Below are 22,581 nucleotides of genomic sequence, written 5' to 3'. Positions count from 1 at the left end.
AATCATATTACATCACGTTAGTTTACAAAAAATTAAATATTCATAATTTTATCAATTTTTTCTTCATCGTGATTGGTCAGGGATGTGTGGTTGGGGACAGCAGATTCTCATTCATTATGCTTGTAGCTAGAGATAAGAAAACTAGTCGCTCGACTTGTTTTGCTCATGTCCGCAAATGCATATAAATTTTAAATTTTTTTTATATTTATATGAAGTTGAACAAACCATGTTACGTTACATTTTTTTGAAACATTAAATCGCATTATATCATTTATGCATTAGGGTAGCCCACATTGTGCATTAGAGATGCACGACAGGCATGTCAGACAAACTTGTTGGACAAAACAGGCAAAAACATAAATTTTGTATGTCATGTTCGTAAAAAAATTGCAAACTATACGAGCAGGCTTGTGGGCATTACCTGTTTTGTTATTGTATATCAAAATTTAATATACATTAGAAATATGGGATAAAAAAGTAATAAATAACAAGTAGAATATAAACGTGTTTGGCATATTTAAAAATATCAAAAAATTAAAATAATATAAAATTAATTTTGGACCAATTATTAAGTTGGTAGGGATGTTGGACCAATCGATTATTAGCTGAACCAATTGACTCAGTTTATATTAAAAATTCTAAAATTTCATAATATTAACTAACATTGTTTAATAAATTTATACTTCAATTTAAAATTATTATCATTACACTGGTACCTAATTAAACAACAAATATGAAATAATTTACTACAATAAACATCATGAAAGTCATCAGACTTGATAGATTTTATGTTTTAATCGCAACAAAAATGCACAGAAAGTTTAAAAACTTAGTTAAATAATTAAGATTTTGTTATAATATAAGTTAACAAATAAAAAATAAATATAGCTAAAATAATGATAAACATAACTACCTAATTTTATTTCTTTCAAAATGATGTTGTTTTGACGTTATATTTCAAAAAAAAATTGAACTACCCTAACCAAACGGACCTAACTAGTGTAGTAAGTAATTCTATGTTTAAATTGACCAAGTCAAACTAGTTCATATCGGTTTTGGTACATGACCAGTCAGATGAGTAATTCAGATTAGCTAGGTATTTAGTTCTAGGTTGACCTACTTGTCCGAATTGAGTTTAATAATTTTTTTTATGTGTTAATTATTATTAATTCTTAAACAAAAATAATACACATAAATGGTGAATGACTAATCATATTATTTTTTATTGAATAAATATTAAAGTCTTAGAAAATTAAGAAATATTACTATTTTCCTTATCATTATTAATAAAAAAATTAATTAGAGTGGGATAACCAACAATATAAACTCTTCTAGATATTATTATCAACCCACGTTATTTTATATGGTTGACCCAACATTTAATAATTATCCTAATATTTTTTTTGTATAACGAAATATATTCTTCACATATAAATAAGGGAGTAATCTCGTTCAGGATGTATAATTGTTTCTCTCAATAAGTATATCTTACAAGAGTTAAATTATTAACCTTTTGATCTATATGGACATCAAGACCTCACTCCACTATATTAACAAGTTATAATTATCCCCATATGTGTGCACATTAACTTAAGCTTCAAATTAAAGTGGAATGCAAGTAGCCAGAAATAATGATTCTAAGTAGTTAACCAAAATAAGGAATAGAGTATAGATGAGAATGAAAACCAAACCTGTAGCTACTTGTCTGAACTGAACCCAAATTTAACGAGAAAAATTCGATGTGATTGGATTCATGTTCGGGTTTTACCTGGGTTTAATTTTCGGGTTAGGGTTCGGGTTTGGTAGAGTAAAGACTCTGACCTGAGCCCGCCACGAAGTAATAAAATTAAAATTCTATGTCCATTGTTTTTAATTTCTAATTTTACTTTACCTACTATTGGATATTCAGACATAAAAGAAATGAAATAATATAATAGAAAATAGAAATGCTAGAGAAAAATGAAACAAAAATAATATCATACTTTCCTTACTACATTTATAATTTTTGGTTTTTTTTCGGGTTCACATTATGCAAGACCCGACGGGTTCGAGGATAATATCTTTATTTTCAATCTCATTTAGTTCAGATTCGGATTCAGGTTTTGAATTTCGAATTTGGGTATGTGCAAGCCTACCCTCGACTCCGTACTATTCCTAGAATAGAAAATGGAGAAAAATAGAAAAGAAATTGTTTGGATTTCACTTGAAGGTGTGATTTTAAATACCATAAGATGGATCTTATTTAAAGACTTTGAACAGCCATAAAACTTCCATAATGGTTATTCTGATTGTGATGCATAGGATGTAATTCCAATGAACAATGTTGTGAAGTTTGAAAAGTTTCTGAGTTTGAAGCAAGTTTTATCAACCAAGTTTCAATTCATGCATGTAGCAATTTTACTATTAGTGCATTTTTGCATTAGCTCCTATATGCATATTCAATATTCAGCCATAACTTTGAGGAAAATGATCATCGTTATTACATTTGTTAAAGAATCAATTGTTAATACATAAACGATGAATTACATGCTGATAATATAAAAAAATCTTACGTTATTGGGACATAAATTATATCTCTAACAAAATACATAAGATTGGTGATCCATTTCAATAGGAACATTGCAGCCATAACCAAAAGTTACTTGGTTTCTTGTTTCTCAATAAACCAATATGACGCAGAAAGTTTAGCCTTTAATCATGAACTACATTAACAATATTTGGAAATGCTAGCTTTCAATATAATCATTAAGGGATCAACCAAACATATACACATGTGGGCTTCACACTTGAACTAAAACTTTAAGGCATTAGTTTCATAGGTCTTTCCTTCTTATAAACTCTTTCACTTCTCTCTGCCCAATGTGGGACTTCACACTTGAATAAACCCAACAACATAAAATTTTAAAGCTACAAAAATTAAACATCAACTCATGTATAAACCACCCATACAAACATAATCCCATCTACAACAATAATCTTAGTAGCAAATTATTTTTATATTTTAAGGAAACTTTAATGTGGCATAATCCACTCAAACTCTTAGAATAGATGAATAAAATATATTTATTACTAGATTTTGTCTCATACGATACCCCGTATCAACAATAATAGAAGCAAAATTAACAATAGTTATAAAGGTTTAATATTTTTAATTGACATTTTATATTTTTATTGACGTAATAAAACGCATGAGATAACAAATAATGTATATCCATTTGTTGATGAGAATGAAAATTGCAAATGAATTATGGATACCTTTTATTTGTTTATTAGCACATTATAGTAAGCTTTATTTCAAGAATCCAACACTCTTATCCATATCTAAGTTCTTCTATCCTTAACCCATTAAGAAAATTGAAAATAAAAAAATTAAACTCAGCATTAACTACTGTCCTAGAAAACTTTTTAAAAAAGGCAGGATGTATGAGATCATCTGTCCCATTTTTTTCATGGCTCATAGTATCTCAACTTAATTGTAAGTTGACATCTATTTAAAAAGAAAAATTATAAAAACATAAATTATTTTTTTTATGTTATTTGATGAGATTTGATTGATTTAATATGTAGGAATAAGAAGAAAGAAATATGTGAGAAAGAGAGTGAAAAGAGAGAAATAGAGGAGAAATATAATGGATTTTAGATTTGTTTGGATGTATAAAAAAAGAAGAGAAATAATTGATTTTTCTCCCTCACTCTTCATTGGATAAAGATTTGTTGTCCCAAATTATGTTTCAAATCATGCCGAACATCAATAAAAATATTTCATGTCAATTAAAAAAATTAAATGTTCATTATTTTTTATTTTTTATTTCAATATTATTGGTGCAGGACATGGTTTGAGACATGGTACAATAGATTGGAGTCTCTCTTCTCCTCCCATTTTCTCTTCACTTGAAGAAGAAAGAGTTTTTGTGGGCCCTCTTCTTTTTTTCTCTCCTCCCTCAAACTCTCTCCTAAACCAAATGAGAGAAAGAAGATATTTCTCCTCAACTTCTCTCCTCTCACTCTCTTTCTCTTCTATTTCTACCCTTCCAAATAAAGGCTAAGTGAGCACCTACAAGAATTGAAAAACCAAACATGTATCAAGACTAAACGAATGTTTTAAATTGCAGTTGCGATTGTAGTCGTGGTTGCAGTTATTGTAATTATGGTCATTGCAAAGTAGATTATGAATGTTGCAGTATGAATTACATTGTGAGTAAAAACATATTTTTCACATCGACATGGTCTGATGCGGCCCAATGTGGTTGTGTTGCGGCCTGATGTGGTCCAAATACGTCTGATGCAGTTGCATCACAGTGATTCGATATCACACCACAATTACGGTATAACGCAGTTGCAGCACTCACCACAACTGCAATATTGCGCTTGTATCACGTGATGTGATCCACAATTTGAAACACTAGACTAAACCAAAAGCTTAAGAAGAAGAAGGGTTAAAATGAAAATGCCATAATTGTATCAACCCTTCCTCCATTAAAATTTAAATAATTCAAACAAAGCAAAACATGGAAAACATACATCATTGCGATAATTCATACTTGTTTAATTTGAACTTAAAAGATGTTGGTCATAACAATCGAGAAACCCTATACCCTCTTTATCAACCAAAATCTATATTGATTTTGGTTTCATGTTTTGATGCAAAATGTAACACCTCGTTTTAGAATGAAGTTGTTTTTTTATGTTTTCCTAATGAAAACATATATTTTATTTCATAATGTATGTTACTCCGCATGTTATGAACAATTGTAATTAGTTGAAAAAATATATTTAAATTAAAATTTTAATTATTAAGTATTTTTCTGGTCAATTATAATTAACTCATAATACATGTTGTGACATATATTTTGATTTAATAACCAAGGTGTTACACTTTGTGGCAAACTCAATTCACCATTCCAATCTACAAATACAGGATAATGCTATTATTAAGCATTCAAAAATGTCTAGTTACACTCCCCCTCACCAATCAAAATTTTAATTGATTCATAAGAAGTGTAAATAGGTACCAAAAGTGTCAATAACAATACACAAAGTAGTGATATATTCTCCTACTAAATCTTCATACCTATAAGAAAGTGATATATAACATTCGTAAATCAATTTTTAATAAACAAAGTATGACTTTATGACATATGTCACTTTCATATAGGCAGGATGATTTGTAAGATGATTCAGTAGAAAAATGATAATCTCCATCAACAGAGAGGTAAATGTATGTTTCTCATTGTTTTTAATGGTAAAATGTAATTTAATTATAATCAAATGGATAAGCATATATAATATTAAAAGTTCTATTTCTTTTTGTTTTTCGATTAATGGAAAGAATCTTAACTGATTTAGTAGGAGAATCATTTTCCAAAGAGGAGGCAATTAATGATAATGACAAATTAGCAAACACTGTATAAATGGAAATGCCACTGTGGGACCAACATCCCTACATTACATAATTATAGGTGATGTCCAAACCCTATTGCCACCATATTATAGAATGAGCCTACCATTAAATACTAATAAAAATTTGGACCCTCAATTTTTTTAACACCACACATCATCTATACCAGTACTAGAGGGAAAAGAATCCTCTCAATATTAAAGAGATAAATTCTTGATTTTACCTTTACATTTAAGGATAAAAATATTATTACATTATATCTAAATGATAAAAGTGTCATATCATACATTTTTCTCTTTTGTTTTTTTATATTTTCATCTTCGGTATTAGAGACGATTCGGATATACCCTACATAGAATGAGTCTAGCATTAAATACCAAGGCAATAAGCATTGAATAAAGAAGCCAACTTATGATGAAAGGCTAGGGTAGTTTAGCCTCTCTTTATCAACTTCATATAGGCCAAAATGTTGGTGGTGAATTATTGTTCCATTTTCATCTTTTAAAAGAGAAATAAAGAGGTGAATCCACCAAACACTTTTCTCCCATAAGGGATATTTAAAAGCAAAAAATCAAGGAGGAAAACAATATGCTAGTATTCATGAATTGCCTTGTAAAATGAAATTTAAAATTGGGTTTGGCCGAAGCTAATATTCGCAATGACGAGAAATTATTATATGGTTAAGGATAAATGATCCTAATTCGATCTACCATTTAATTTTTATTTACTTTTGGGTTATACCCAAAAAAAATTATATAATTTTCAATTCACAATTTGTTTTTTTTTTCTTTTGCCTTTATGAAAATGGTAGCTAGAAACCCATTGGTCATAAGATCTATCTAGTATCGTCCAGGATAGGTGGTCAAATAAATTTTAATGTGTATGACAAAAATGTTTATCTTAAAATCTATTTATTATAAGCTACGTAAGATAATAATGTGGTGATCATGCCAACCAAGTTAATTAATCTACATGGTATAGTCTAGACCTATTATTAAAATCAAGGCAAAAACATATATTGAAAGTTCAAGTTTATTAATTTACGAGTAAATAACATTCGTGTTGGGTATTCGAAGTGTGAATGAAGAAGATTTACATTGGGCAAAAATAGGTGAGTTAAAGAGTATATAAGTAGATGAACCCACATACCTAATGTCTTAAGGTTTTGGGCCAAGATGTGGTGTTAAACTCACTTCTATGCTTCTTTCACTTAGCTCATGCAGGAATGTTGTAACTCATGGATGAAGATCTCCCAACAAATGGTATCAAAGCTGATGATTCGACGGCTCAATGGAGTATTGAAGCGACAAGTGATCGGTAGATCTATGAATGATCTTTGTGTCAAAAGTCTTCCTGACAAAAGGTCAAAACGGCGTGTTCCGTTGATGAAAGGATAAGCCAACGACAGTGCAAGTAGATAGAGAGTTGAGCTCTGGTGTATCCAATACTTGAAGGGGAATTCACATTTGAGGGAGAGATGTTGGGTATTCCAAGTGTTAATGAAGAAGTCTCACATTGGGCAAAAATGGATGAGTTAAAGAGCATATAAGTGGATGGACCTATAAACCTAATGTCTTAAGGTTTTGGGTCAAGATGTAGTGTCAAACTCACTTCTATGCTTTTTTCACTTAGCCCAGAAAAAAATGTTATAACCTATGAATAAAGATCTTCCGATAATTTATTATGTAAGAGATTTTATGATATACGTCAATCCATCATATTATTCATTATTTATGCAATAATTGTTGGTGTCTCTTTAATGTGGTAATCATGTCCCAAACTGATTATTAAAATCAAAGTAGAAACATATATTGAGAGTTCAAATTAATTAATTTACAAGTAAATAGTATCTACTATGTAAGAGATTTTATGGTATATGTCAATATATCATATTATTCATGGAATAATTGTTAGTGATCATGTCCCAAACTGATTATTAAAATCAAAGCAGAAATATATATTAAGGGTTCAAGTTAATTAATCTACAAGTAAATAGCATCGGCTATGTAAGAGATTTTATGGTGCAAGTCAATATATCATATTATTTATTACTCATGCAATAATTGTTGGTGTCTCTTTAATGATGGATAGTAGTACACATAAATTATAAATGATACAAACAAATATTAAACTCTTAAACTATATACTAATATTATAAAACTCGATATTGAAATTAAATCAGAAGATGTCTTATATTATGTTTATCAGGTTAAATTATCTGGTCAGACAGATGATTATATATAAGTAATAATTATTTATAAATATACACTTATATATTAATGCAAAATTTTGTATAATTAGTAATGTTGTATAATCATATTAAAGTAATACATCTTCATTTTATTTTGAATTAAAATAAAACAAAACATTAGAGTAATATCCAATTTTTATCATTTTAAGTGAACAGTTTGGTTCACTTTTCGGACTATTTTGATTCAACAAGGTTTAACACAGTCGGACTAGAATTTTCTCAGTTCAAATCGGTTCAACTTCTCATTCAATTAAAACTACAAATCAGAACCGTTTTCAAGTCAAGTCAGTGATGAGAATAGTCTGGGGTCCAGTCCTACACCATTGCTATATACATTTAATTCATTTATTCATTCCTTTTCCATTTGTACTAAATGCTCATGGGACCCCTACTTTCTTAATGAGTTATTGTCTCCTGCAGAACTCTTGGTGCTGTGCAAATTGCAGTTTTTCCTTTTATGCCTAGTATCATTGATTTATTGTCCTTCTTTATTTTGTTCTAATTTGTATTTATGTATTTCATTTGGGTTACTTTTACCCTATAGATCTCAGTAATCCATTTATTGTTCCCTCAAATAAGCAAAATGTGGTTGATAAAGAGACACTCATGTTCCAAAGCTTTCTATAAATGCATGATCTGTGTCATTGCTGGAAGATAAGCCAGCATTTACTTTGTCTTTATCCACTTTCCTTGTTATTGGTGGATATGGGAAGAGATATACATAAATTAGTCCTTCCGATCTTGTCTTATATGTTGTTTCGTGCTAATGAAAATATGTTACGTTAAATAAAAAATTAAACATAGGGACAATATTTGTGACATGCATTCTGACTTATGAGAAAGACTTACATAGATATGTATGTTTGTGAAAACAGTCAGTAAAATCTTCACAAACATATTAAACACTTAATTTTAATTAAAATTTAGTCATTAATGATAGCATAAAAAAACAAAAATACATTTATCTCTAGATATGACGTGTTATATATGATTTCTCTTTTTATGAATGATGTCTGTTGGTTTAAAGGTACAAACTTATTCTATAATAGAGTAAGGATTCTCTCCATTTATAGAGACGCAAATATTACAAAAAACAAATAAAATAATAACATGGTAAGACACTTTTATTATCTTATAACACCACTTTTTTTAAAGTGAAGATTTTTAATTATTTCTAAATTAAATAATTAAATTTTTTGAAAATTTCTTCTTTTCTCCAAATTCCAATATCCAAGAGGATCTCATTTTGTCTATGATATTATAAAATTTGAGCAATCTCTTGTCTGAACCTTAAAACATAATCATGACTTAGACTTGTTTTTATGTGGTTTAATAAAGAAAGTGGGTTGGGGAATTATAGAACTTTCTAAGCATGTGGGTCCACATTGGCCCTCAATAATTCTTCTCAAAGTTTAACACCTTCTCATTTTATAGAAAATAACTTATGTGAAGAAAATTGAGAATGTTCTTTCATTCTAATGACCATAGTCCATAGAAGATTTTCAACTTTAAATAATTGAAAGGTTTATTTTTCAACCAATGGATAAGAGAAGTTGCTGGATTTGTTTAATTAATGCTCAATGCTTTTGCCTTTGCCTTCAATAAAGAAATAGGGTTGGTACCCGAGTGGTGTAATATCTATATATTATCAGTGTAAGTATTTATAAACAATCAATAAATCATCAACAATTCATTTGTATTACTTTTTGAATAGTCAATAATGATTAAACATAAATGATGATGGTAGATTGACAATATATAAAACTCATACACTGTTTGTGTATATATTTTTTCCTACCACAACATTTACCAAATAAACTATGTTCCTATACCCATTCATATATTAAGAGAGTAAAGTAGATAGTCCCCTAAAGGAAATAAATTGAAGACAACTAAATGGACATTGAGGCCTAAATAAGGGAACAAGAGGTGCTTGAGCATGACCTTCTTGTGAAAAACTTTTTCCCTTTTCACTTTGGTCATATTGACATGAATTTAATGAAAGAAAAAGTTGTTCTATGAATTAAAAATTATCTAAAATCCCATTAAGAAAACTAATCCAAGCACTAAGCTACTCCAATTGTTGTTGTTTGTGGAAGTAATCATGACTACTCCAATTTTTGATAGAAAGTGAAAGTGTCTTTTCCTAGTGAGATAGCATGGGGCAATAAAAGTTATAGGCATTGTAGTTTCATAATGATCAACACATAATTTCACAATGATTGGTGTTAATTATCCACTAGAGAAACCTTTTTAAGAACAAAAAAAAACAAATAAAGTTGATGGATAGAAAATCTAATGGAATTGAGATGAAAATCAATTATATAATGTTAATGGTCATTTTATTATTAGTTAAGTTTTGAAAGAAAAGAAAAAGAATGTTTCAGATTTTTTTATCAATATATTAATATCTGTTGTGAGTGAGATTCAAATTCTTAATCTTCTTCACTTTATATCTTCTCTCTAATTGTCAAATCACATTATAACACTTTATTTATTTATTTAAACTTGTTATAGGTGAATATCGAACTTACAATTTCATTCATTTTATTCTTTAAACTCTTCCTCTTAACCATCATACTACATATAACTCCAAAATAAAATATTTCAATTGATTTCATGATTTTCAAGTCTTTTTCTTCTTTGCCTTCTAAAAACAAACTCTTAAATAGATTCTAAGTTTCTCACTAACATTAGTATTGAAAATGTTGATTGAGAAATTAGACATTAGAAAATTTATTCTAAACGGTAATTTTTTTTAATTTTCATATATTAAATACATTACTTTTTATTCCTTAATCAATATGCTTAAATGAAGCTCAATATTTGGCCATTTGCTATAGAGTTTATCTATATGACATACATGGAATTTGAACACATAATAAGCTAATTGGAAAATAATTGTTAAGTAAATAGCTTATAGCTAGGTTAGGTGTAAAATGAAAAGTTAAGTCTTATAAGCTTATAAGCTACATGAAAGCTTATTATAAAGTAGAAGGTGAAAGTAAAGAGCTAATAAGATTTCAATAATTTATGATCTTATAAGACATTTTTTAATAAGGTACTTGAAGTAACTTGTGTGCTTATACAATAAGAGTTTATTTTATATATATATATATATATATATATATATATATATATATATATATATATATATATATATATATATATATATATATATATATATATATATATATATATATATATATATATATAAAATAAACTCTTATTGTATAAGCACACAAGTTACTTCAAGTACCTTATTAAAAAATGTCTTATAAGATCATAAATTATTGAAATGCCCACAAGGAGTTTTTTTCTTTCCAAATAAGCTAATTTACGATTAAATTTTAAGCTATTTGTTGGAGGTTCCAAACACATTTGAATTAAACTCCTAACTACTTATAAGCAAATAAGTTATTTCAAATAAGTTATCAAATAACAACTCATAAAATCATAATTTATTGAAATATGTAAGTAAAATTATTGATTATATTGTACAGCTATTGATCTACTAGTATAAAATTCTGCTAGATCTTCATAAAGACTAAAAGTCAAGTGTTCGATTTCTGAAAATGACACTAATTAGGAGGAACAATCACTCACTCTAAAAAAATTAATCCTTACAAGAAAAAGATGAGGGAATATCATTGGTATTACAAAAAACTACCTAATACATTTAATAGAAATAGAAGCACTACAATCATTATCCACCATTCATTTTTAATCTTCATTGACTTTTTAAATAAAAGTAATACAAACGAATGGTAAATGATGTATCAACCATGTATAAATCTTTACATTGTCAATACATAGATATTACACTCTAATAAAATTCTACGAAATCTGGAATATATATTATCATATCCAACCATATAGCCTATATGCTTTCATTAAAATGAAATTAAGCATCAACAATTGACGTCATATTTGGAATAAATTCTATGACCTAACTTCTTCCACAATTAAACCAGCAAACAAGTTCCACATAACTAAAAATGAATATGAGATGAACATTGATTCTAAATCTTGATCAAATATTAATTACTTTGCTAAGTAAACCACCTTCAACCCTCCATTAATCTCTCATAGAATATATTCCTCAACTTCATGCTTGCTCCTTTATACTAAGTACCATCTCATTATAGTATTCCTTTATTTCCTCTTTCTTAGATAATAATAATAGAGTGGAAAATCTATGATAAAGATTTATACACCAGTAAGAGCATTATTCAATATTCATTTGTATTACTTTTATTTAAGAGTTATTGATGATTGGAAATGAATAATAGATAATATATTGATAGTCTAAAAAATTCATACACTACTGATGTATAGATCTCTTTCTCATAACAATAGTAATAAGAATAAGTAGGTAATTTATTAATAGAAACACTAATACTCTAACAAATACAAAATACAAAAATATCTAGTCAATTCACTTAATTAAATTGTGGTGAAGTATGAGTAATGAAATTCAAACACACAAAATATACTACTATTCTTTCATATTAATTTCTTTCTTCCCTCTAAATTATTGCATGGTTTGGCCCAAATCCTTATAAGCACTTATTTGAATCTTCATGCATTAAAAAATAGTTCCATGTAAAGTATAAAGAGATTCCATTGTAAAAAAAGTAAAAAAGAAAAATATATAAATGATAAGTAATATATTTAATGTGTATAAAACTTTATAGTAACACTACACGAATGTTACATTTAAAAATAAATACATTCAAACAATGAGGCTAAAGAACATTAACCAAAATCCTATTCGGAAATGGAGAAAAAATATTATATAAATTTAAGACAAAAAATAAAATAAAATAATAATTATATAATTCTATTTAACTTGTACATTAATAAGAAATTATAAATAGAAAATTGGCATTCTGAAAAATATTAATACTGTACACACTGCATTTGGAAGAAAAGTAAAACATAATGCAGAACCATAACTCTAGATTTTTTCCCACTCTCATTTTTTTTGAATTTTTATTTATTTTTTTAGAGCAGTTATTTTTTTCTTCCTCTAAATCTAAGATAGATTCTGAACAACAATGGCGGAAGATGATTCTTCCTTCAGAAACCTCATTTGCTTCGCTATGAAATCTTCTATAGTGCGTTGGAACTCCTCGTTGCTCAGATTATCCTCCGGATACAAACATTCCGGTCTCTTTTCCGTTTCCGATCGCCGGAATTTCCTTCTCATCATCTTTCCGGCAACCTCTCCCTTCAACTTCTCCGAGAAAATCCGGCGATACTTTCTCAAATCAGAATCAAAATCAAAATCAAAATCCTTCTCCTTATTACACCTCTCTAAATTCTCAACCGTTCGATCAACTTCAATCCTTCTCGTTTCGTATATAACCTCTTTCTCCTGGTACTCCACCTCCGCCACATCACGCGGCTGAGAATCGATTTCCGACGGAGGCTTTTCATGAACGGTAACCGTATCGCGGTTTAAGAGTGCGACGGCGTGGCTATCGGCGGCGGAGAGGCGGCGGGACTGAGCTACGAGGGCGGCGATGATGGCATTGGAGAGGGCGAAGATGAAGAGAGGGTTAGCGAGGAAAGAGAAGAGTTTACGAGAGTATTGGGCGGAGATGTGAAGAGCAAAGGGGAGGCGCGTGAGAATCCATGAGAGGAGAAAGAGCGTGAGAAAGAGTTCTAGAATGCGAAGGGTTTTTGAAATAGTGGTGAAGAAATTGTACCTTGTTGTTATAGAAGTGTTATTCTTTGGTTTCACATTTGCGAAGTGGAAATGATCCATGGAACAATGAAAGAAGAGAGTTTATTTGGTTAGAAGAAAGATGAGAGAATAAATGAACTCTTTTTTCAACATATTATGTTGCTCTTATATATAGAGTCTTCACCACTTTCTCATGTAGGATATTTATTCCCGAAGTTTAATATTTATGCATCGTAAGTGTAAATAGTTATATATAGTTACTATATTATTCATCATTCATTTTAATCAATTTCTTAATGAATCAATAATCATTAAATATGAAAGAAGAATGATGTAGTGACAATATATAAAACTCATAAATTATTAGTAAATACTTTAGTTCAAAAAGGAATTATTTATTTATGAATGAATTCTATTCAAATCTCATGTGCTATTGCTCGAATCCGCAGTCAATCCTATTTCTGATATGAGCAGTTGACAATTGAACCCATTTTTCTCATTATTTTTGTATCCGTAATAATGTGAAAAGAAAAGAAGGCCCGACTCCAAGTTGTTCAAGAATAGTGGAGTAAAATTTGTTGGTAAATACAGAACTCACTTTGAGTGATTAGTGTTGAAATATTGGGTTAGATTCACCTTCAAAAATAATGAAGTGATTTTGTATTTAAATTTGATGGGTTAGAATGTGTCTTTCTTTTATTATATAGTGAGTTTATATGATATTATATTTTATGAGATCAATGGTGGATAAATCTTATGAGATATCTCATATTTTAATATGGAATGAATGTTTTTTGGGTACATATATAAAATGAATGTGTAGATGTGTCAATGAGAATATATCAAGTCCATGTACAAATAATAAAAATATATTTGAAAAATAGTAGGTTGCTGATTATTAATTGTCTATTTACACTCAACCAAAAATATAATTTAATCAAATAAAAAATTATAATGATAAGTAAGGAGTATTGATAATCAATTTTAATTTACAAAAATTATATATATATATGTTTATTTATTTATTTATTGCTTTGAAGATTCAAATTGATTATCACTTAACCAACACACATTAATTATTTTAATATTTGATTTGTGGCCATATCAATATTTCCATAGCCCCATAAGAAGATAGTCAAAGTTCAATGTCCAAAAAATTAAGAATAATCATCAACTATTCCAATCCTATAATGTGTTCTGCTATTTAGAAAACATATTAGAGTTATTGAATTTTAAATGTTAAATACCTTGGAATTTTTTTTCTTTTAAAATCTACCTATTTTATAAACTATCACTACTTTATTTCATCTTAAATTTAATATAATGCAAAATCATTTATTCCTTTGCTATTTGATTTATACTTTATTGTGATATTATTTGATTTACCTTTAAATTTTAATTTTATATATTATTTATTGGCTAACAAACCTCATATCACCTTTCTTTATTTTCTATCTTTCTCTCCAACTTGTAATCATATATTCAATGCTATTTTTGTTATAGTTTCTTCTTTTTAAGAATCCTTGAGAACTTCATTGAGTACATGAGAAAGATACTTTTAGTTCTATCATTCTTTCCTTTTCCCTAGTTTTTTATTGTATGCAAAATTATTTATGTTACACTTGCTTATGCAAAGTTTTGCTTTGTTTGGAGAAATTTTTTGAAGCTTCTTGGAATGCAAAAGAATTAAAGTATTTTTCTTTTATTTGTTTATAATATTTGAAGCATATTAGAAAGGAGAAGCATAGTTCTTTTGTTGCTTTTTTATATGTAAAAGTTGTTTATGTTACATTTGCTTATTTTGGGATGAGGAAAAAAAATATTAATTTTTTTTTGCCTTTTTGGTCTCTCCTTTACTTTTTTTATACTTTTCAACTTTTGATTTTATACAAAGTTAATTTTTGAAAAATGAGAGTTTTGAGACTTTAGGAATGTGTCTAGGGATATAGTACTCAATTGCTCTCCATCCTCATCTCTAATTTTATCCAAAGTCCTCATTATCGTTTTTTACTTTAGGAGAATCCCTCCCTCTAATAAAATAAAGAAAACAATATTATAAAAAAATAATAAATCTTAAATATAATGTTAAATAGTAAAATACACAGTATACCAAACTCAAATAAAACTTTTCGGATGAAATATAATAAAATAAAAAACTCAATAACATATTCAAAATTAAATATCAACGAATTATCAAGATTAAGACAACAAATTCAATTCAATTCTTTTACATAAATATGGAAAAAAATAATCTTATGCATTTAAATAATTTTTATATATAATGAATTATATAGATATTTTTTTTGGTACAAAAAATCCGTTAAGTCGGAGGCATGTTCTTTATCGCAAATAGCTTTCTCATAGGGGAGTACACCTTCTATCCAAAAAAATTGCATCACTTCACTTTTTAACTTAAGATATATATATTTCAATCAATCAAATGCAGTAACACATAGAGTGACATACTTTTCGGGACGACGGAAATACTTCTTTGCTCACATGACACAATCCACTCAAAATACCCAAACACCGGTACAAATTGTCATCCATAGTGAATCAATCTGATTGAAGGAGAAAGGGTGATGAGATAAGATGTGCCATTTCACGTGATGCTATGTATTAGTGACACTGCAAAACAGTGCTATCACTCGTGCACTACTTTCTCTTTTTCTCCAATTCAAAACCATTGCCCCCTTCAAATATGTTTGCCTCTTTAAATTCAATTTCTTACCAAATTTACCCGGAAAAAAAATATATACATCGACAGTATATGAGTTTTATATATTTATATTATACATGAATGATGTATAATATAATAATTATGTATAAATATTTACACTTTAATGTATAAATATTACACTTAATATATTTTCGTTCCGATCTCTCATCTCTTATTTTCAAGTGGAAGAAAATAACAAATTAGGTAAAGCTCACTAGCTATTTACCTTCATGAACCAAGGAGCTTCCATAATTTCTTTGTATGTACCTCTCTCTTCAAATTCTATCTCCTCAATTCTTGTTCAACAAACACTATAATGAAATTCATATAGACTATTGCAACAAGATCAACATTTAATATGGCATGGTCATTGTTTCACTTTGGATTGTACCCATATAAAGTTAAAGTCCACCAAGACGTTAGCATAATTTGAATTCAGTCTCGGATAGATCCTCCGCTTTACTAGCATAAACACTTCACATAAGAACTCGTTACTAATAGCCTATCGACTTTTTTAACTACTAAAAAGTTTAGGTGAGTTGCATTTCGAAGATTTTTAGGGTTAGAATATATTTCACCATTCCATGAGAACTTAAAGAGTTACATAAAAATTGTCCACCAACAAGATCATCTCATCTATAATGGATTTTGATCTTAAGACCTTGTAAACAATATCTCAATTCCTTACCAATTAGACCAATCTTTGCCGCATCACCCATCAACATATTACTCTATATTATAACCTTATCATCATACCAACCGATTTAGATCATCATACTACCTTATAACTGGTTAATTATATTCAAAATAGAGGAAAGAATGCCTACATGTTTCCCAACTTAAGAGTCTTAAGACCACTATGCATCCACCCTTAGGTACATCTATGAACTCCTAAGAACACCCATTATCCCATTTTATCAAAGGCATGTTCTAAGTTTTCAGAAATGATTAATGAAGGAAGATTACTCATAAGAACTATTAAGGTTCCATCTCAAAACCAATTGGCAATGAGAGGAGTAGCCCAACAAATATTTAAACCATTCCCGAGATAATGAGGTAGGCGATGTGAGACTTACTTCCCAACAAGAACATTCAATATTATCCAATTCTATCAATTAAGCCAACTTTGATTAGAAGAAATTAAACTTAGGACTTGCATAAAATGAGTGTTTTTATATGTCGGTGTGAGTGGATTAAGGGTGAATATAAATAACTAATTAAGGTTAATAAAGAATTAATGGGCACACTTTTTATTCCTCACTTACAATAATCATAGTAATTGCTAGAGTATACTTTCAACTACCATATAGGCTTCATTCAAAAGAAATTGTATATATAATAGACTAGGACTGTGAAATGGGGGACCAAAACTTAGGTCTCAGTACATAATTCACGGTTTATGAGTGATTCTATCCTTATGGTTTCACTCTAGCAAGTTTAAAAAAAACCCTTATTTTTTGGGTTACATGTGGCACTCCTCAAATAAACCACACCGGTGGGGCCGATTTTATCTCGTGCCATATATAAAAGTGTGTCATTTGTTGTGATTGGTTGGTACGGCAATATAATGGCTTACTTTTTTATACCAATTACAATTCTACTCTAATTCCTTTAAATATGGGAAATTAAATTTCATAGTTAGTTTCTATTATGTGAAAATTGAAATTCAAATGTTTATATTTCAATTTCAGTTTTAACATCCAAAAGGTGCAAGTTGCTAAGGAGCCTTTTACATTCATCACGTGGCACTTCTCAAGTGAACCTCACAGGAGGGGCCTATTCAAATTGTTATATTTACAAATGAATATAATATTCATGCACCGACAATTTATACTGTCAACTTATCATCCATCTAATACTCACATGCTAATCATTATCAACTCTTACATAAAATTAATACAAATAAATGATAAATGACATAATAACCGTGATAAACTTTAGATAAATATTCAATTATTTACAAATTACCTATATTTATATTACTTTCTACACTGCCTTTGCAGTGATAGACAGTGTCTGTGTTGTTTCTCATAGTTTGATCAGGTTTGTTGAGTTCCAACATTTATTCAGTCTTTTTTTCCTTGTGATGTAGGTAATATTTATATATATTAGTGTAAAGATTTATACACAATTAATATATCATGTATAATTTATTTATATTATATTGTATGAAAAAAGTCAATAATTATTAAACATAAATAATAGATAATATTATAAAAGTATATCAAATTCAAACACTATCGATACATACATTTTATTCTGATTACTAATAAATATCAACTTATCAAGTTCATTTATTAAAGAAAGGTTTTTTTTAGGTGTTTATTTTAGGGTATTGGTACACCTCAAGTACAACGGAAATGAAGAGTCTTAAACAAAGTCTTGTGTAAAGTTTTTATTGTTTAAAATCGAAAAATTGATTGAGAATTCTTTAACCCATTCTAAGATGAATTATGATATACCAACATCACATTATCATTTGATTTTTAGAAGTATTCATATCTTAAATACCCATTCTAATTTTAAGAATCTATTAATCATAAGTAATTTTATTTACCTACTCTATTTCTAACCTCACTCATTTATGTCTACTTATAATAATAATAATAATAATATTAATAGTTATGCATTTAAAATATAAAGGTTTTTACATTTTAGAACATTATTCATTGTTTAAAATATCTACCCAAAAAATATTAATAGTTAAAATGAGTTCGGATAATGCTATTTGTTGGAAGATACAACACCCTCGAAAAAATAGTTTCTTTCTATAGGATAAATGGATACATTGGTAATACAAAAATAACATACATAATTGTCATTACATCATCTATTATTCACATTTTATTATTATTATTTTTTTAAAAAATTAATACAATACAAATAATGATGAATAATGTATTGAATGTGTATAAATATTTATCTCGTGCATAGATATTATATATACTCTAGATTAATTTTGTATAGTATAGTGTAACTTATATTTAGTTTTAGAGTGTAATATCAATGTACTGACACTGTAAACGTATATACATAGACACATAGTCAGTGTATCATTCATCATTCCTTTAGATTACTTATGTTGAAGAGTCAATGATGATAAAAATAAATGTGAATGATATAATAATAATATAAAAAACTCTTACATTATCGATATATATTTTTTCTGTTAATTTTAGTTTGGTCTTCTAATCTTTAACTATATTCAAAATATTCTGAGGGGTGAAATTGAGAAACATTATCTATAGTCACTGTGCTGTCTTTTTGAGTCATGCTATGTTCTTGACTCGCTGTTTCAGATTGACAAGATGTTTCAATTTTTCAAACTTTGATTGTATAATAAATTAAATGCAATCAATGAATCAAACTGAACATAACACTTTGACCACGGTACCTATTATACTATTTTGGTTTTTTATTATATATTCTACTCATCATTGTTAAATGCAACCTTCACACTATTCTTATTTAATGGAAAGAGATTTAAGTTAAGTCATTGTTTCTTTCTTTGTTTTTTAGTAGGATGGTTTAAATATTTGTTCATTTGATTGTTGATTGGTTTTGAAGTAAATCTTGATATAATATTAGAGTTAAAGTTTAAATTTTTATTATTATCATGAGTTGAAAGATACCTTTTAGTCATAGGCCTAACAAGTTTATGTGGATGTGACATATTGAAAGTTAAGTCTATATCGCCTACCCGTTTTTTTACACATAATTTAAATATATATTGGATTATTTTTCTCATTATCAGTTAGTTTTGAGATGAAATTCACTAGTAAAGATTTATTAGATTTTATTATTCTCAACCCTTAAGTATTGAGTTTAAATAGTTAAAAGAGGTAGTATTATATAAGAAAATGTTAGTAAAAAAACATCAAACTTAGTTTTCTATAAATACTTAACACAATCCTTTTACACATGAGTTATTGCAATTTACAAATATGGTTGAAGCTAATGTTTGAAGGGTTCTTCAGATTCGAGTAATATCAAAATTATATTGAATTAAGACTCAAATTCATCTCTAGAAGAAGAAAAACATAAAGACACATTCTATTACTAAAATTTGAAAACTTCACATTAATTCTGAAAACTTCTAATTATAGTAAATTAAAATTTGATAATTTATCCTAAACAAGATTAACTTGGTTGTCATTTACAATTTTTTAGGACAAAATTCAAATTATACATTTTTCATAAAGCAAATGTGTTTTTATGGACATCTTCATTCTTCTTTATTTATATAATTTTTTAATATCTAATTGTAAGTATTCATTTTTCATGGTGGAGGTGTGTTTGATAAGGGTAATATTTATGTATCGTTAATGTAAAGATTTAAATACATTTAATATATCATACAACATTCATTTTATAACTTTTTTTTTGAAGATTTAATAATTTTAAAAATGAATGATGCCAGTGACGATGCTATATGCTGTGGAGGGTGTTCAAAATTTATTCTTTTGTAAATGACATGACATGCTTCGTGAAAATAAATAATCATTATTTTATTGAATTATTTATCATATTATAGATATGCAACTCGATGAACTTCATAATTGAATATTCAAGACAAATACTCACATGTTTCTTTGTATGTCTTGTTTGAGTCTAGCTGACTTCTTCTCTAATTTTGATATGACAAAACTGATTGACTTTGTAAAGTTTTATCCACATGTTTTTTGTTTAACTGATTTTATGATGTTTGATAATCAACTTGAGACTTACATCATTGATATGCATAATACTGTGGAATTTGCTTCTTTGAAATGTAAATAATCTTAAGATAAGTTGGTTAGAGATGAAAGACACATTGTTTCCCATTAATTTATATTCTTTTGAAGTTAACAATACAATTTTAAAATAGTTTTTCAACTATGAAAATTATAAAAGATAGATTGTGAAATCGAATGGAAGATGCATGAATAAATAACTATCTACTAACTTATGATTGGTGAGAAGTAATCAACAACATTGACAATGAAGTAAATATCTTTCAATAAATTCAAAATGTGAAATCACATAAAGATTAGTTATGAAATATATATTTTATTTGATTAAATATATTTAAATTTTGTAATTTTGACATCAATATTTTTATTTTTTTAATTGATAATATTTATCATTTTAATTTTAACTTATATTGCACATTCTGCTTCTAGATCCTAGAATCATCAACAAATGATACAATGAAAATGTATAAAAATCATACAGTATCAATGCATACATTTTTTCTCATGTTTGATTTGTTAAAGAATGATGATAAAAAAATGTATAGACAAACATTGTAAGAGTTTTTATATATTGTCAGTTCATCATATACTATTCATTTTTAATTATCATTAATTTTTCAAAAAAATTAATACAAATGAATAACGAACGATATAATGATTATATATAAATAATCTTTACCCTTTTACTAATCTACAAAAATAATAGGCAACACAATAAAATTAAAGTGCTATCTCTCATCACTTATTAAAATCAAACACACATTATGTTGAAGACAATTTGGGGTTGAGTATTATAGAGTAGCCCAAATAGTTTGGTGGATCCATTCAAATAGTTTGGTAGAAAGGAGAGAACCCTTCATTTTTATTGTCATCATTCATAAGTCATAACATAAATATGAAAAAAAGTAAATATAACTATTTTAACATTTATCATCCGAAATTGATGTGAAGACGAAATATAAATCACAAACAATATCTAGATGATACATAGGTATAGAGATAATATATAATATTATAATGATTATATTATAGATATATTAAAATATCTTAGAATATTTATTAAAATTAAAATTATTTTATTTTATGATTTATTTTTTTATCTAATTAAGAGTCTAGTACTAATATAAATAGATGTTGATGTCATGTCTTTTGTAACAAAAATAATAATCATAATATTATACAACATTAATTATAATAATCGCAATACAATTTACTACTTTGATTATTTCATTACTACTTGTGTTAGGATCTATGTAGAAACATATGATCAGAAGCAAGAAAAATAATAAAATACTACCATATAAAAGAGAGATTACAATAATTTTTCTTATAATAATAAAAGAAAAATAGTAGTATTTTCTCTCTTAAATAAAACAAGAATTCTTAGCAAAAAAAAAATATATACTCGAATTATGTATGCCTTGTGTGAGTTTTGGTAAGGGCCTAAGGGGAAATTGGATTGAGAAAATGAATGCAATTGGAGAGTCATAGGAGAACAACAACATTAAACTATTTGCATAAATAACAACATTTTATACTAATCATGATAGTGAATGAAAGCTCTTCAAGTAGAGTCAGACTCCTCTCCATTAATGGAAAGGCAAGTGCAATTTTTCCTTTTAGTTTGAAGGGTAAATTTGTCTTATCATAATAAACATAAGGGTATAAATGTAAAAGCATATGACATTTTCTTTGGTTTTTGGCATCACTTGCCTCTCAATCACTAGAAAGTAGTCTCATTCTTTATGGTATGCCAATGAATCTGAATTATTTTGATTGCTAGTTTAG

General features: G+C 27.6%; 1 protein-coding gene across 1 annotated transcript; it reads right to left on the bottom strand.

Annotated features, from left to right (window-relative positions):
- Nucleotides 12,656–13,472, bottom strand: LOC109332663. Its single transcript, XM_019567678.1, has one exon. It carries the CDS (start codon nt 13,420–13,422, stop codon nt 12,688–12,690), a length of 735 nt encoding a protein of 244 aa, XP_019423223.1. The 5' UTR covers nt 13,423–13,472; the 3' UTR covers nt 12,656–12,687.

Source organism: Lupinus angustifolius, chromosome LG18 (genome assembly GCF_001865875.1).
Source record: "Lupinus angustifolius cultivar Tanjil chromosome LG18, LupAngTanjil_v1.0, whole genome shotgun sequence".
Taxonomy (NCBI): Eukaryota; Viridiplantae; Streptophyta; class Magnoliopsida; order Fabales; family Fabaceae; genus Lupinus; species Lupinus angustifolius.
The sequence above is the reverse complement of the archived record's forward strand: the minus strand, read 5'-3'. Positions and strand labels throughout refer to the sequence as shown.

Coding starts and splice junctions, on each gene's coding strand:
- LOC109332663 (XM_019567678.1), bottom strand. CDS start 13,422: ATGGATCATTTCCACTTCGCAAATGTGAAACCAAAGAATAACACTTCT.